Here is a 15,873-nt window from a genome sequence, read left to right as displayed (position 1 = left end):
TTTAGTCTAAATTCAACTTTCAGTGTTCTGCTAATTCAATCCAGTCTTTGTGCCCTGGAGAAGAGTTTGTTATTTTAAGAAATAAATTGTGTTGAAAGTCCCACACGCTATCTTAACTTACAGATCTTTATTAAATTAAAGCGTTTTCTGACTGAACGTGTTAGTATAAAGGTTTGCAGCGTTGTTACCAGGGTGTTGCTATGCATTTACCAAAGTGTTCTGAGTGCTTGTCAGTGCATGGCTTGGGTGATTGAATGGTTGTTAGTGTGGTTGTTATGGTGTCGGAATAGTTAGATTGTTGCAAAACTGTTCTGAGTGGTTGCTAGCGTGTTGCCATGGTGTTTTAAACAGTTGTTAGTGTGTTGCTAGAGTGTTTGAATCATTAATGTGTTGCTAGTGTGTTCTGAGTGGTTATTAGTGTGTTGCTATTGTGTTCTGAGTGGTTGTTGGTGTATCGCTATTGTATTTAATGTTTAGAGTGTTTCTAGGGACTTGAGTGGTTGTCAGTGTGTTTCTAGGGTGTCAAGTGTTTATAGGGCGATTGTTTTTAGTGGATTGCTAGGATGTTCTGAGTGATTGTTAGCATGTTGCTATAGTGTTCTGAGTGGTTGTTAGTGCTTTACTAGGGTGCTGAGTTTTCAGTGTGTTGCTAGAGTGTATGAATCAATAGTGTGTTGCTATGGTGTAATATTTAGAGTTTTGCTAGGGTGTTCTGAGTGGTTGTTAGAGGATTGCTATAGTGTTCTGAGGGGTTGTTAGTGCTTTACTAGGGTGCTGAGTTGTCAGTGTGTTGCTTGGGTGTACAAATCATTAGTGTCTTGCTATGGTGTAATATTTAGAGTGTTGCTAGGGTGTTCTTAGTGGTTGCTAGAGGATTTCTAGGGTGTTCTGAGTGGATGCTGATGCATTGCTAAGGTTTTCAGTGGGTGTTAGTGTGTTGCTAGTGTTTCAGGGGGTTGTTAGAGGATTTCTAGGGGATTTCTAGGATGTTCTGAGTTGTTGTTACCTTGTTCCTGTGGTGTTATCTTGTGGTCTGAGTGGTTGCTAATGTGTTGCTATGGTGTTTTAATGTTTCTAGTGTTGCTATGGTGTTGAGTGGTTGTTAGGGTGTTTCTAGGATAATTGAATGGTTGCTAGGGTGCTTCTATGCTGTTAAGTGTTTGTTTTTCCTAGGGGGATTGAGTGTTTTTTAGGGTGTTTTTAGGCTGTCAAGTGGTTGTTAGTGTGTTGCTAGGGTGTTGAGTGGTTGTTAGGGTGTTTCTAGGATAATGTAATGGTTGTTAGGGTGCTGCTGTGCTGTTAAGTGTTTGTTCCTGGGGGATTGAGTGTTTGTTAGGTGTTTTTAAGATGTCAAGTGGTTGTTAGGGTGTTTCTAGGGTGTTGAGGGTTTATGGGTGTTGCTATGGTGTTTGAATGTTTAGTGTGTTGCCAGGGTGTTTTGAGTTGTTGTTACTGCATTGCTAGGGTGAGTGGTTTCTTATTGGTCCAAGGCAAAACATTTTCAGGTTACTATAGATATGGCTTTATACTGACTGTTTATTAAATCTGAATTTATTTTAGTCAGCTAAATGAAATGTATCACTGATTATTTCCTGTTTCTTGTCTTTTTCAGTCTGTTTAACATTAAGCTGTACGCCGATAAGCAGGATGACTCAGCGCTATGACATCAGCATTGTTTGCTGACACAGTGCAGCAAAGAATGCTGGGACACACCAAGCGTTTTTTTGGCAGCGCTGAAGACAAAGAGGGCGATGATGAGGAGGATGAGGAGGAGCAATTGAAGAGATTGAAACAAAATGGACTGATCGATATGGGAGACAAGGAACACCAGACCAGGGCCGGACGCAAGATGGACGGATCCAAACCGGCGGCCGTTGTGATTGGTTGGCAGAGAGGAGAGAGGCAGCCCAGGGCCGTTAACTCCGCCCAAAGGGGAATCCCGCATTTACCCAGTCAGCCGACTCTTTACCACCAGACAACCAATCAGCCGCTCTATCACCCGGTCTTGACCAATCAGCAGGCTCGGCGGCGTCTGATGGAGCGCAGCATGACCACGGTCACACCTGTGGAAGACTCGCAGTTCGCTGTGATTGTGTTTCGCATCGGCATCCCTGACATCAAACAAACGGTCTGTGTATCTCTCTTCACACATACTCACATGCGCCCGCAGTGTGTGCTTACAGTTGGCTGATTATCAAATTCTCTACTTACTGTTACAGATTTGGTACAGGTATTTACGTTTACCGATACTACTTTTTCTTTTATGAAAAACAATAATATGGTACCGTAATGTCATTATTACTGTAAATGAATTCTATTCTATAAATGCATAATATTTTTTTATAATAATTGTGTCGAATCAATATTAATATTAATATAAATTTAAAATAGTATTTTTTTTGTTTATTCAAATAAATATAAATAGATATTCATAATTTATATTTTGTTTTTAAATTTGTAGCTTTTTAAATATTTATTTTCACATAAATAGAAAAAAGATACTCATTTAAAATGTATTATTATTATTATTATTATTATTCATTAATCATATTTTTGTTTGTGTATTTGAAGTTTTATTTTTTATCTTTTTTATTGTTTATTAAAAATACAAATACAATTCTTTAAAACAGACTCTATTGTTATAATTAATAATATGAATTATTAATATTTCGTTGCAGTTTTTTTAGTTTTAGCATTGTGATGACAAGGAGAGCAAATGTAGACTTAAGTCTTCTGCTTGAATGTTTCTCATGCGAAAACGATTCCTAGAACCTTACATGTCTTCTCTTTTCGAGTTTTAGAAGAGACCTCAGTAATGTCTCAGGCTGTGCTCACATTTGTCAAAACGCCAAAGTCTGTAAATCAAAATTCAGATATCTCTATAAATGCAGACATTGCTTTTGTAAGATCTGATGCTCACGTATAATTTCTAAACACACACACACACACACACACACACATATACACAGTACAACAGTAAGTGTTTCTAATGAGCTTCTGAAATCTTAAAAGAAACACACACACATTTTAATATACTCCCGCTCTGTTGTGTCTCCCAAGGTTATTGTGGGAGGGATCGAGACATTAGAAGAAAATTAAAAAATAAATTAATTCAGGGGGAGAAAAGGGGAACATGGGAGTACGTAATGGAGGAATATTTACTGTGTTTGTATATTAGTGTGTGTGTGTCAAGCTATTCTGGGGAAATTTTAAATAAACACACACACACACACACACACACACACAAATTCCTCTTGTGATTTGTGTGGGAGCTCTGACCTGATTTAATGTCAAGATCGCTCTCATCTAAACTCTTCTCAACTCCTGACTCAATTAGCAGCTCACTTTAACACGCTCAATCACAGCACATTAACAATCCCCAGATAAAGCCGCATATTATGAAGTTTGGTGTTGGATTTTAATATGTGGGGCGGTTTACCTTACACCAGAAACCCGAAATGCGTTTTATCATATACATATTCAACAGGTGTCATTAATATTTAAACGGATAATATATAATTATTCGCTACAGAAAATGATTGATTGATTGGTTGAAAATGAATAATAAATATTTATATTTATTTTAAACTCTTAGAAATGGGTTTCAGTTTCATTTTAATAATTTTAAAATATAATATTTAATTTTATATTAATATTTTTTTAGTACAGAAAATTATTGCAACATTGCAGATATGTTGAAAGTAATGAGTTTGTGATTTTTAATATTATAAATTGTTATAATATTAAATATTTAGTAATATTAATAATATTTATTCTTAGTATCTTTGACAGTCTATTATAGTTTTTGTTACTATTGTGATATTTTTATTATTGTATTTTTTATTTTCTATATTTTCTGTTTTCACTTACATTTTAGCTAGACTTTTTGCTATGTTTTTGACAGTTTATCATTTACGTTGCAACATATTTATACATTAATAAATCTTGAAATATTTTATAATTTAAAAATATAACTTTAAAATTATTTTTAGTTTGTTTAAGCTGTTTTTTTACTTCAACTATATGAAAATAAGAAATGTGGGCTTAGCAGTTAAAATAAAACACATTTAAATACGTTTTAATGTATAGTTTCTTATGCGTTTACGATGAAAATGTTGCATGCATGCTTATTCCAGCTCGTAAACCTTTAGAATGTAGACATATTTTGTAAATATATTACTGTAAACACGACTTTTTATGAGTTCTGACTCGAAATGAAGCTCTGTGGTGAACGACGGCACATCGCAGATGCCTTCAGTGGAGCTGAAAGTTATGTTGAACTTTAAATCCGGTTCAATCTGTTGTTCTTACGAACCTGTCTTCTCTCCCTCCGTCTGTAGAAGTGTTTGCGGTTTGATCCCGATTCAAGCGTTTGGAGCGCGAAGCAGCAGATTATTTGTTCTCTCAGCGAGTCGTTGTGGGACGTTTACAATTACGGCCTCTTCCAGCCAGCTGGAGACGGACGGGATGCCAAGTTCTTGGAGGAGGAGCGCTTGCTTCGAGAGTTCGGCCAGTCCCTGGAGAAGGGAGTGCCTTATCTGGAGGTGCTGTGGAGGATATGACATCACAGGCTCACACACGCAACGCATGACCCAGAATGCTCCTGAAAACCTCTTAACAAAAAAACTTGTACATTTTCTCCATCCGTGAGCTAGTAATAATCATAGTAATAATTATGCAGGTCATTTAACACTTGCTGAGCCTTTAGGGGCAAGTTGTCACAATAGGAAATAGCTGAGAAGGGAACACTTACGATGGGGTTTCATTTGTTTTTATTAGTTAAATATTGATCTAGCAATAACAAATACTGCTAAAGTATCTAAGGTGATCTTAATTTCAACATTTACTAATAAATTAATACAATCAAAAGGTCTTTTAGTATTTTGTTATATCTGAATGTATGTTTTATTATGAATATTTATAGGACCCGAGCTAACATTAACAATGAATACTTTTCTTAATCAGTTCTAAGATATTTTATATAACTTTTAAATATAACTTTTGTTAATATTATTTAATGCACTGACACTCACAAATAATCGAACCTTATCATATGAAAACTTATTTATTTTCCAACACCTGTTCGTGTTTAAAGTGCATGCTTTAATGGGATTACAGCACAATTTAAAAATGAAATAAAACGGCAATAATGAACTTAGATCATTGTTTTGGCTTTCAGAAACTGCATTTAATAAATGTAGTGTTAATGCATATAAAAAATGCATATAAAACATAACTTTTCCAAACCTGACATGTCTGAAAATCATTTTCCTGAGAGTAAAGGCTCAGCCTTTTTGTTTTGATTATATAGTTAACTCAAATTCAAATTGAAATGGCATTTATTTAGGTGTTAATAAGATCTGTTTAGCTGTATTAATTGTGTTTTATTTGCTGTGTGTTTATTTGGTTTTGTTGTGAGCAGTCCTTCAAACAGCAAAACAGAAGTGCGTCACATATAAAGCCTTCAAACGTGATGCATCTCTGGTTTGCAGTTCGCAGTTTGCATCGTCTCTATTTTAAACCTCTTGATTCTTAGAAATGGTAAACTGACAAAAAGCTCTGACCAGTTCTTCCTCTCTTCCTGCTGCCTTTAACTTACAGTTCAGATACAAGACACGGGTCTACAAACAGACAAACCTGGATGAGAAACAACTAGCAAAACTACACACCAAGGTGAATGCAAGCCAAAAAAAAGATTATTTGTAGAAATGCTCTTTTGTGGAAAGCCGGATGTGTTTTATAGGAAGGAGGTGAAGCGTCTGTGTGTGTCTCCCTCTACAGGCCAATCTCAAGAAGTTCCTGGATTATATTCATGGTGGAGCGGTGGAGAAGTTGAGTAAAGCTCTGGAGAAAGGACTGGACCCCAACTACCACGACACAGAGAGCGGAGGTGAGGCTGTGTGAATCATGCCGGAGTCTCTAGATGGTACTTTTAAAACATGTCTGGGTCATTCATACTACTATGGTAACTTTCCTTAAAAAGTGTCTGTGATGTGATCGTTTTATCTAAAGAAGGGATTATTACTATATTGGTCCAGCTCGGAATATTATCTTTGAACAATTTTCCACTATGTTCTTCACACGTGCGAGGGCTAAATGTCCACCCTGTTACAGGACATGCTCATCTCGATTATCAGGTGTTATGAACGCACAGCTAATCTGATATTTACATGTTCTAAGAGCTTAAATGTTTTTAACATTTTTAACAATGTTTTCATAATCAGGCGACTTTAAAAAAGTCGTTTATTTAGAATTAAAATACATTTAAGGAACCATTTTAATTTATTTAGTTTCAGCATTTCATTCTCTAAAGTAACCACAAAGATATGCATAATATTATTTGAAGTTATTTTAATAATAATTTAAAAAAAACCCTGAGGTAACGGGGTGGACAGAGGGGGAAACAGGGCGGACAGGACATAACAGGGTGGACAAACTTATTTACAGCTTGCAGAAACCTTATTTTTAAAAACTTTAGTTTTCTCTTCATTTGGTAGCATTACTTAACTACATTATTCAATATGAATGAACAACTGAAAAAGTACTTCTAAAGCATTTGTTCATCTTAATTTTCAGCTATCGCTAAAAGACGATTACAATCAGACATAGTGCAGTATCTATTAATATTATTATTATAATATATACCTTAGTTTTATTAACTAACATTAACAGAGATTATCAAATGCTGTAACAGATGTATTGCTTATTCTAAGCTCATGTCAATACATTAACTGACATGATCTAATAGGATATTATTGAGGTGTGGTGTAAAATAAACATTTAAATAAAATGATTTTTTTTTCAGCTAGCTGCCAAAGCAACATTTCTTATTTTTATTTAAAACACTAAATTAAGAAAAAATAATTAATGCTAATGATTTAAAACATTTTAAAAACGAGAACTTTCATTCTAAATATCTATTTTTTGTTAGCACATTAAAAAAAAATAAAACAAAATTACTCAAATTGTAACAAAAATGGAAGTGAAAACAGAAAATATAAAACTAAAATTTCATTCAGAATATTTGAGAATATATTTAATATTTAAGAAAATTCTAGAAACTATAAAAGTATCGCATCGATACTAAAATAGCGCCGGCGTCGATAGATCAGTTTTTTTATTTTGTTATGTTATGGCAGATGTAGATTGAATGAAGAGTATGTTTAAATCTTTGACATTTTCCGTTGAGATGAGCATCATTGTGTCCCCTGTCAGAATCTTCTCGTTTCAGTGACCTTAGACTCAGAGCTCATTATGCTCACCATGAGTCTGTCTTCATGATCTCTTCGGCTTTTTCATTCAAAGGATGCTTTTTATTCGATGCGACGTTCAGTGCGCTAATTGCTGCAACGTTCTGGAATTAGCAGGAGTTCAGGATTTAGCTCGCAGGCGCTATGATGTCATCGCAGTATCGCTGCAGCTCATTGGTCAGTTGTAATTGAGAGGATCCTTTCGTATTTGGGGTTGCGACCTTATATGGTTAATCATATTCAGTGAGTCGGATGCTGCACAGTAAGACAACAAAAGACAGAAAATGACAGAATTATTGTAACGAGCGTAAAACGCCTGTGAGGAATCAATACAGAATATTTTTCATATTAGGTCGGATCGCATTTATTTATGTAACACTTATACTATACTATACAGCTCGTTTCAAAGCAGCTAGAGAGCTGCGCAGCTCATTTTTATTCTACTTTGTGTTTAAGTGTATTTTAAGTATTTAAGTGTTAAACGTTAGCTCAAATACGTATTTTCATTAAATAAACATTTTACATTAAATTTGAATATATTTGCCAGTGCAGCATGTCTCATTTAGTTTAAAATAATAAAATAACTAAACTAAATAAAGTTGTATCTATAAAAGTATCAAAGTCATTTTGGAAAGAAATTATATAAAAATAAACTAAAATCTAGAAAGGTGACCTTTTTAGTTTTTATTGAATTTTATTATCAGTGCTTTGAGTTTCCTTAAAGATTACAAGCCATTTTTCTAAATGAGTGCGTGTCGCAAATAAAGCTGAAATAAAGCTGTTTTTCTGTAGCCTTAGGTTCAGTGTGTGTCTTCATGTTTCTCAGAGACTCCTCTGACTCTGGCGGTTCAGGGCAGTCTGAGCGTGGAAGGGATTCGTGTTCTGGTGCTGAACGGGGCTCACGTGGATTTCAGGTCCAGAGACGGACTCACACCGCTCCATAAAGCAGTCAGAGCGCACAACCAGTCCGCACTGATGGTACGAACACAAGTGGCTGGAAATGAGCTCACCTTCAGACCACCAGAGCTTGTTTCTTCATCAGATTTGGAGATGCTTTGCAGTGAATGGGTGCCGTCAGAATGAGAGTCCAAACAAGCAATGATGAGTCACTAAACATGAGTCCTCTATCCGTAATATTTCTTTATCCAGTGCAAGGAGGTGTCTGGCTTTTAACCTGCACAGATCAAGCTCTGATCAAATACAGATTTTAATGAGAGAGACAAATGATTAACTTATGTATTGGCCAGAATCAATAGTTAATAATTAAAAACATGCATTTGTTTCTTAAAAAACGCTCAGCTTTCGGCTTCAAAAGATGTCAACTGATGGACTGGAGTGGTGTGTGTTATTGTGATGTTTTTAATCAGCTGTTTGGACCCTCGTTCTGACGGCACCCATTCACTTCAGAGCAAATGCCAAGTTCCTCCAAATCTGTTTCCATGCACAAAAATGGTCAACAAGCGTTGTCTTTAAACATCGCTTAGCTCTATTTTCAGGTTAAATTGATGGTGATGGATTAGTGCCTTTTTAATGGTAAAAAACACGCTTAGCTTAGCTCTTCAACTCTTCCCCAGGCGCTGCTGTCTTTGGGAGCTTCTCCAGATTACCGAGACCGCTGTGGACTGACGCCGCTGTACCACTCGGTGCTGACGGGAGGCGAAACGTCCTGCTGCGAAACTCTGCTGTACTACAGAGCGCGGCTGGGCGTCCGAGACGAGAACGGCTGGGACGAGTCACACCAGGTGTGTTTACAGTAACATATGTCAAAGTCTGCGTGCATGCGTGCGTCTGTTTCTATCACTCCCATATCTTTGTTTTCGGTTCTTTTTCCATCTCTATGTGGCCCACATTATTCATAATAAAAAATGTGCGTTTTGCTACATTGAAATAGTAGTAATTGTAGGTTTGAGCATTCAGATGTGGGTTTCTTTAATCGTTTGCATTTTTTATGAACTCAAATTTGATTTGAATATCACCTCCTTGTTTTTAAACACCTGTGCATATCTGTGTAATGTTTCATCCTGGTCATCACTGTGTCTGTGTTCGTGAGCACCTGGACATTGTGCATCCTCTGTTGAAGACATTTATCCATCAGATGTTTACCTTTGATCTCATTACACAGCAAATGCTACTTAATGTGTAGTGACATAATAATGAGTTGCAATGCTAAACGCAAGCACTAAAATGCAGATATACATGCATGAAGTTAATTTTGCTTGTCAGTTGTTTAAAAACGAAGGGGAAATGCTTCTCGCTACAGTATATTTTGTTGTTGACATGCATCTAAACTATACAATTAAGAAGGAACAAAATAAAATATCAGAAAAAAATAAAACTAAATATTACAGAAAAACATTTAAATCATAGAAAATTTGAAAATTATATGTGTATTATTTATTTAATAATTTAATTAAATTTTGTAATATGTATTTACTTATTTTTGAAATTGTGCAGCGTTTTGGGACAGTGTTTCTAAAAGTGCTTTATGAATACATTTGATTTCATGTGATTTGAAATGATTAAAAAAAGTGAATTAATTAAGCTATATAGATATAACGGCACAAGATAAGATTACAAAAAAAGAAAACAAAGCAAAACATTAAAATGACTCAAATTAAATCTGAAATAAAAAGTAATAAAAGATTCAAAATAAATGGGTTTTAATTATATCTTAATTAATACTTCTGCAATATAAATGATGTACTAAAATGACTAAAACTCAAGCAAGCAGTAATCATATTTACAGAAAGATAAAATATATTAAAAATATAATAGCACGTAATACATTTACTAAAACGTAAATCATGCAAAAATATAAATAAGACTCAAATAAGTATGTGAAGCTGTAAAAAGGTAAGATTGTTGTGTCAGGTTGTACGTATTGCATGTAGCGATCACAGCTCACGTCTGCAGGTAAGTGCTTTGCTTTAAAGCAGAACAGTGATACTGATATAGAGAGAAGCACTACACCACCACCGACATGAATCCCGCAGACCAATCACACGGTGGTGCAGAAATGTCTTCAGCGACCGGAGAACGGCGTCTAGGTGCTTGTGAATCATCTGTCAGACACTGCCCATAGTCCTCCGCTGTCTGTCTCTCTCTCTCTCCATAGATCAGACATGAAGAGGCGTTTGCAGAGGTTGAAGTTCACAGGTACCCATCTCTCATCTCTCATTTCATTCATCGTCTCCTGCCGTCTGTCTGGTGCCTGGTTTCTCTTTTTAATTCTCTGCTCTTTTCTCTTTTCTTTCTAAGCCGTTTGTGTACAAAAAAATATATGAATATATTCATTTCCCCCAACCACCTACAGTACCTTCCTGTTCCCCACACACAATGGTACCATGGTACGACTCCCACAACGCCCTGAGAGCACTATGATTATGTATATATGTATATAAGATTTAATTATGTGCTTCTGGCCCATAAACATAACAAACAGGAGAATCAAATTGGGATTTTTAATGACCAGTACTGAATATCTAGAAAACAGAGTGGGGTTAGTATAGTTCAAGCTAAAACTAAAATGAAAACCATCAAGCACTAAATAAATAAATGCTAACTGGGAAATAAACTAAATGAATTTTATTTCAACCAGCTGCTTATGAGAAAATAATGAAAATTTATTGTATGAAAATACAAATCTTAATTAAAAGTATATATATATATATATATATATATATATATATATATATATATATATATATATATATATATATATATATATATATATAACATATATATATATATATATATATATATATATATATATATATATATATATATAAAAAACAACAACAAAAATTTAATGAAAATGAATAATATAAAAATAAAACTAATTCCAATAAAAATAAGATTAATAAAAGCTATAATAGCAGTGATACTAAAATAATACTGTGGCAAAGTGGTCATTAATAAAAACAATACAATTATTCAAATTAAAACTATGAAAATAACTAAAACTATAAAAATTAATAACTCCATACTAAATGTTTAAGTAATATCTCAATAATATTAAATAATATTAATAATAAAAAATAATATTGGAGCCGAGTTGTCAGGATAATAAAACAAAGACTAATAAATACTAGAAACTATTAATCTTTAGCTATAATGAAAGCAGATAACCTAAGAATAAAACATAATTCAAAATCTAAATTAAAAGAAGATTGTGGTAATACTGAAATATACATTTATGATGTTAATGTGGAAAAAAAACAGAACGTGAAGATGGTAATTTTAGGCTCAAGACCTCCAACAGAAAGTCCTCTTTACTGCCCTCTGATGGTTGCTCCTCTGATTTGAGTTTGTTCTTTTGACTTTTTTGAGTGATGTGGTCTTGTTTCTTTAACTTCTGTGTTGTTCCCTCGACTGCAGGCGTGTCAGCACGGATTCGCCCAACACTTAGAACACCTTCTGTTTTATGGGGCAGACACCACTTCCCAGAATGCATCAGGAAACACTGCCCTCCACATATGTGCCCTTTACAACAAGGTAATCTAAGTATCTGATTTATCCTTATTTATCACAGTCTTATGTTAGGATTAATTATTTTGTTAGGATTAATTATTATTAATTATTAGTTTTATCATATTTTAATTATTTAACTATATCATTTTTTAAATTTTAAACAATTTTTAAAATTTATATTTTATTTATATTTTGGTTTAATTATTTCCAGCTTTATTCCAGGTTCCTTAAGAAGTTTTCATTCAAAATTATGACAAAATCAAGCCTTGCTTTCTGCGAAATTGATCAAAATTAAGTGAGTTTATCTGTGAAACAAGAGCAAATATCTCTCATTAAATTAGACAGATTCTGTACACACATAACTCACTAAAATACAGGGAGTGACAACCACATTAACTCCCAAAAAATACACAGTGTGTATGAAACCGAACTGAACAGCTAGTTTAAATGAACATCAGAAATGTGTCTTCCTCTGTATGGAAGAAAATAACAGAGAAATAATATTTTTTATGTATTCATTTTTTGACACGCTCTTAAACCCGTCGGTATTGTCAGCGTTGCCAGATCTGCATAGAAAAAAAACAAAACAAAAGCACAAAAAACACTAAAACACCTGTTTCAATTTCTGTTTTTGTAACACAGAAAAAACTAAATAATATATCTCGTATTCCCAACAGACCACTTTATTAACTCCCATGAATTGGCTATCTTTATGAGATGAGATTAATTAGCATGCTTAAAAGCGCTTGTCAATGAAGGACATGGCAACACACGCTCTCTAAAGCAGCCTCCCGTCCATAAACAAAACACACCACGTCCGTCGGCGGTAGTTGAGTTTACAATCGATGGCCGAAAAGAAAAAAATGGCACATAGCAAATATCTAATTCTTCATTCTGATGCCGTTCTGTACACACAGCGATTATTTACGCTGCTTTTAAACGCGCTCGTCGCTCCTGAAACTTGCAGTGTGCGCAAGTAAGTGGGTCTTGATCTAAGAATCTCTGCCCAATCAGGAGAGCTGCGCCCGGGTCCTTCTGTACCGAGGAGCCAGTAAGGAGATGAAGAACAAGCACGGTCAAACTCCCTTCCAGGTATCTGTGTATTAAGACTTTGAATTAAATGACTTACATGTTTCCTAGAGATGCAAAAAGGTTGTGCTCATATTAAAGGCCGCGTTGATGTAAGGTCTATTGCAATGCTTGTTTCTGGCAGGTCGCCGTGATGTCTGGCCACTTTGAACTTGGAGAAATCATCAAAAATCACAATGATGCGGATGTTGGTAAGTGTGCATTTAAAATAAAAGTGTACTAGAGTTTTCTTCCAAAATGTGGCTCGTGCAGGCTGTTCCTTGAGAAAATGATTTTGTTGTCTGCAAAAAAAACAACAAAAACGTTAGTAAATTTAAAAATAATTGCTCGTATACATTAACATGTATATATTTATATCCATATAATTTATATATTTTATTATAAATATAATATAATAAATAATAGTAATATTTATATAATATATATATATATATATATATATATATATATATATATATATATATATATATATATATATAAATCTTAAAAATGTACAAGCATGTGTGTGTGTTTATATATATATATATATATATATATATATATATATATATATATATATATATATATATATACAGTATATATGTTGAATAAAAATTCTTGATCCGATTAATCATAATTTATATATATATATATATATATATATATATATAAAAACATTACACTTAACTACACTAATAAAAGCTCAACTAAAACTAATATGAAAACTGAAAATAGTAAAATAAAAGTAATTATAAATATTAAGAAATTCCAATAAAGTAACGAAATAGTACTAAAATAACACTGTTAGGAACTTGCTAAAAGTCAAAGCTCCATTTGAATCAGTTCCGAGTATTTCTCGCACACTTCATTATTTTTTGCCTATGTAGTCTTTCCAAATCGCTCGCTTGTGAAGTTCCTTTGAAGGCAGCTGCCTATGTAGACATCAAGGCAGCTCACTAGGTTTTGGAACAGAGCCCATCTACGTATAATCTCTTCTTCTCTAATCTTTTATTCTTTTCCCAACAGTTCCATTTTTAGAAACTCCCAAATACGCGCCTCTCTTTATGGACGGTATGTTGAATCAAGCCATCACGACCGGCCTTCAGCATCCTCACCCGCTGCTCCGAGCCAAGAGCGAGAACACGATGACGACGCTCATGGATCCCGTAGTGCTTCCCGCCGCTGCCGCCAGCATGCCACCTGCTCAGGTAACCCTTCAGCCCCTGCTGGCCATCAGGGGGACTCGCCGGCGCTGGCATCAGTCCGCAAATCATGCCTTTTCTCTGCTTTCAATCAGACTCAGCGCCGGGCCTCTTTCGCTTTGAGGAGCTCCAGCAGTCCCCGCGGAGCCCGAACCCGATCTCCTTCCCGAGGGAGAGAGGGAGGAGAGACGGAGGAAAAGCAGCAGAAACAAAGAGGGAGACAGGGGTGAGTTTAGATAGCGACATCTGTCTCTGGTGACCGGTTTGAAATATTCAAGCTTTTGTCCCAGAATGTGCAAAGCTTACAAAGCATGTAAATAAGAATATGTGAATATCTACGTTTTTGGTAAAAACGTCAAATAGAACCTGTATGTAACACAATTGTATGTCGTGTACATGTGGGGATGTCTTTCAAAATGAAGTCCTGTAAAAGTTGGGTATTTATTTATTAAAAGTCCCGAAAAACCCTAGAAATCTGATTTATGTAACGGAGTCTGAATGAACCAGTTCACTTGAAAATAAATGAAACAGTTGCATAATAAAACAATTATTATTCCATATTTAAATAAAAAATTGTAATAAAGGGAATAAAGTCAACATATAATCATAAAATGATATTTAAATTATATAATATATAAAATAATAATAAATCAAAAGTAAATAAAAATGAAATGGAAATAAATTAACAAATAATACAGCTACAAGTGCAATAATATAGGAAGTTTGTTACTAATACTAATAGCAAATAATTAATTGCATCCAAAATTATTTTTTTGTTTACACTATATATATATATATATGTGTGTGTTTTGTGTACTGTGTTATATATTTTTAAATGTTTACATGCATATACATTTATATATTTATATAAGTATATATATATATATATATATATATATATATATATATATATATATATATATATATATATGTGTGTGTGTGTGTATATATATATATATATATATATATATATATATATATATATACACACAAAATATATTTTATATATAAACAAAATTTTCTTAAATACATTTATCCATGTGTTTCTCTTTATATGTACACAAATATGCACATTATACATTCATATATTCTGTAAATAAAAACTTTAATTTTGAATGCAATTAATTGCTATTAATAATGTGACAGCAATAATGCATTAGAAACTAAACATAAAACAGCCCCAACAAATTTTCACCATTACAGTTTTTCTAGTTTGCATTGTGCATTATATTTTTCTATTTTACTTACGATTTCTTTATTTAAATTTTAGTTACATTTTTATTTTAGTGCTTTCATAATTTTTATGACACATTTTTATGTAGATTGAATTCTTAGTTCGGTTTTAGCTTCTATTTATTTGCAGTTAATAATTTAATACTTAGCATTATCTTCAGTTAATTGCCAATGCAACATTTCTCAATTTCATTTAAATTTCAGTTAAATTTTTTTAAATTGAATAACTATTTTTAAAGTTTTATTTAGCTTCATTTAAATGAGATATTGTTAGCCTTTCCATGAGAGGCTTTCTAGCAAACTCCTTCACCTATCGTTGCATCACTTTGTGTGTTTCCTGGAGGAGCTGCAGTAGTGTGGGATATGTTAGAAGCGCTCGAGTTGAGTTACTTGATGATGACAAACTGCACAGATCTTCCTGACTGAGAAGAAGAGTTCAGGATGTGCTGCAGAATCAATCAGCGGCTCTCAGCAGGCCTGAAGCACAGCCGACCAGAGCAGCTCCTGCTGATGATGAGCTGCTTTTTAAGCCAAGTTCAAACTGATGGAAATGAGAATCACCTTAGGGGATCATAAATTAATAAATGAATTTCCCAGGATGCCTCTGGGTTGTAATTGCGTTTGTTTTCTTTCAATTTACTCTGTTGTTT

General features: G+C 33.9%; 1 protein-coding gene and 3 gene segments (V, D, J or C); 3 read left to right on the top strand and 1 right to left on the bottom strand.

The window, feature by feature from the left end:
* Positions 1 to 15,873, top strand: part of LOC122329698 — a 610,329-nt gene that overhangs the window by 495,519 nt on the left and 98,937 nt on the right.
* LOC122329697 overlaps positions 1 to 15,873 on the top strand; it is a 601,685-nt gene that overhangs the window by 493,101 nt on the left and 92,711 nt on the right.
* Positions 1 to 15,873, bottom strand: part of LOC122329696 — a 603,783-nt gene that overhangs the window by 497,717 nt on the left and 90,193 nt on the right.
* The window catches only part of LOC122329666 (SH3 and multiple ankyrin repeat domains protein 1), a 46,362-nt gene that overhangs the window by 7,445 nt on the left and 23,044 nt on the right, over positions 1 to 15,873 (top strand). For all 5 annotated transcript variants that reach the window (XM_043226105.1, XM_043226103.1, XM_043226104.1 and 2 more), the window contains exons 2-12: positions 1,613 to 2,128; positions 4,341 to 4,544; positions 5,602 to 5,673; positions 5,782 to 5,890; positions 8,077 to 8,228; positions 8,825 to 8,992; positions 11,628 to 11,744; positions 12,735 to 12,812; positions 12,934 to 13,000; positions 13,815 to 13,996; positions 14,086 to 14,216. In XM_043226105.1, coding sequence (XP_043082040.1) covers positions 1,661 to 2,128; positions 4,341 to 4,544; positions 5,602 to 5,673; positions 5,782 to 5,890; positions 8,077 to 8,228; positions 8,825 to 8,992; positions 11,628 to 11,744; positions 12,735 to 12,812; positions 12,934 to 13,000; positions 13,815 to 13,996; positions 14,086 to 14,216 — 1,748 coding nt within the window. In that variant the 5' untranslated portion in view covers positions 1,613 to 1,660. The remainder of the gene's footprint in view (positions 1 to 1,612; positions 2,129 to 4,340; positions 4,545 to 5,601; positions 5,674 to 5,781; positions 5,891 to 8,076; positions 8,229 to 8,824; positions 8,993 to 11,627; positions 11,745 to 12,734; positions 12,813 to 12,933; positions 13,001 to 13,814; positions 13,997 to 14,085; positions 14,217 to 15,873) is intronic.

This window comes from Puntigrus tetrazona, chromosome 24 (genome assembly GCF_018831695.1).
Source record: "Puntigrus tetrazona isolate hp1 chromosome 24, ASM1883169v1, whole genome shotgun sequence".
In the NCBI taxonomy this organism is placed as follows: Eukaryota; Metazoa; Chordata; class Actinopteri; order Cypriniformes; family Cyprinidae; genus Puntigrus; species Puntigrus tetrazona.
Note: the sequence above shows the minus strand (reverse complement) of the source record. Positions and strands in the feature narration are given on the sequence as shown.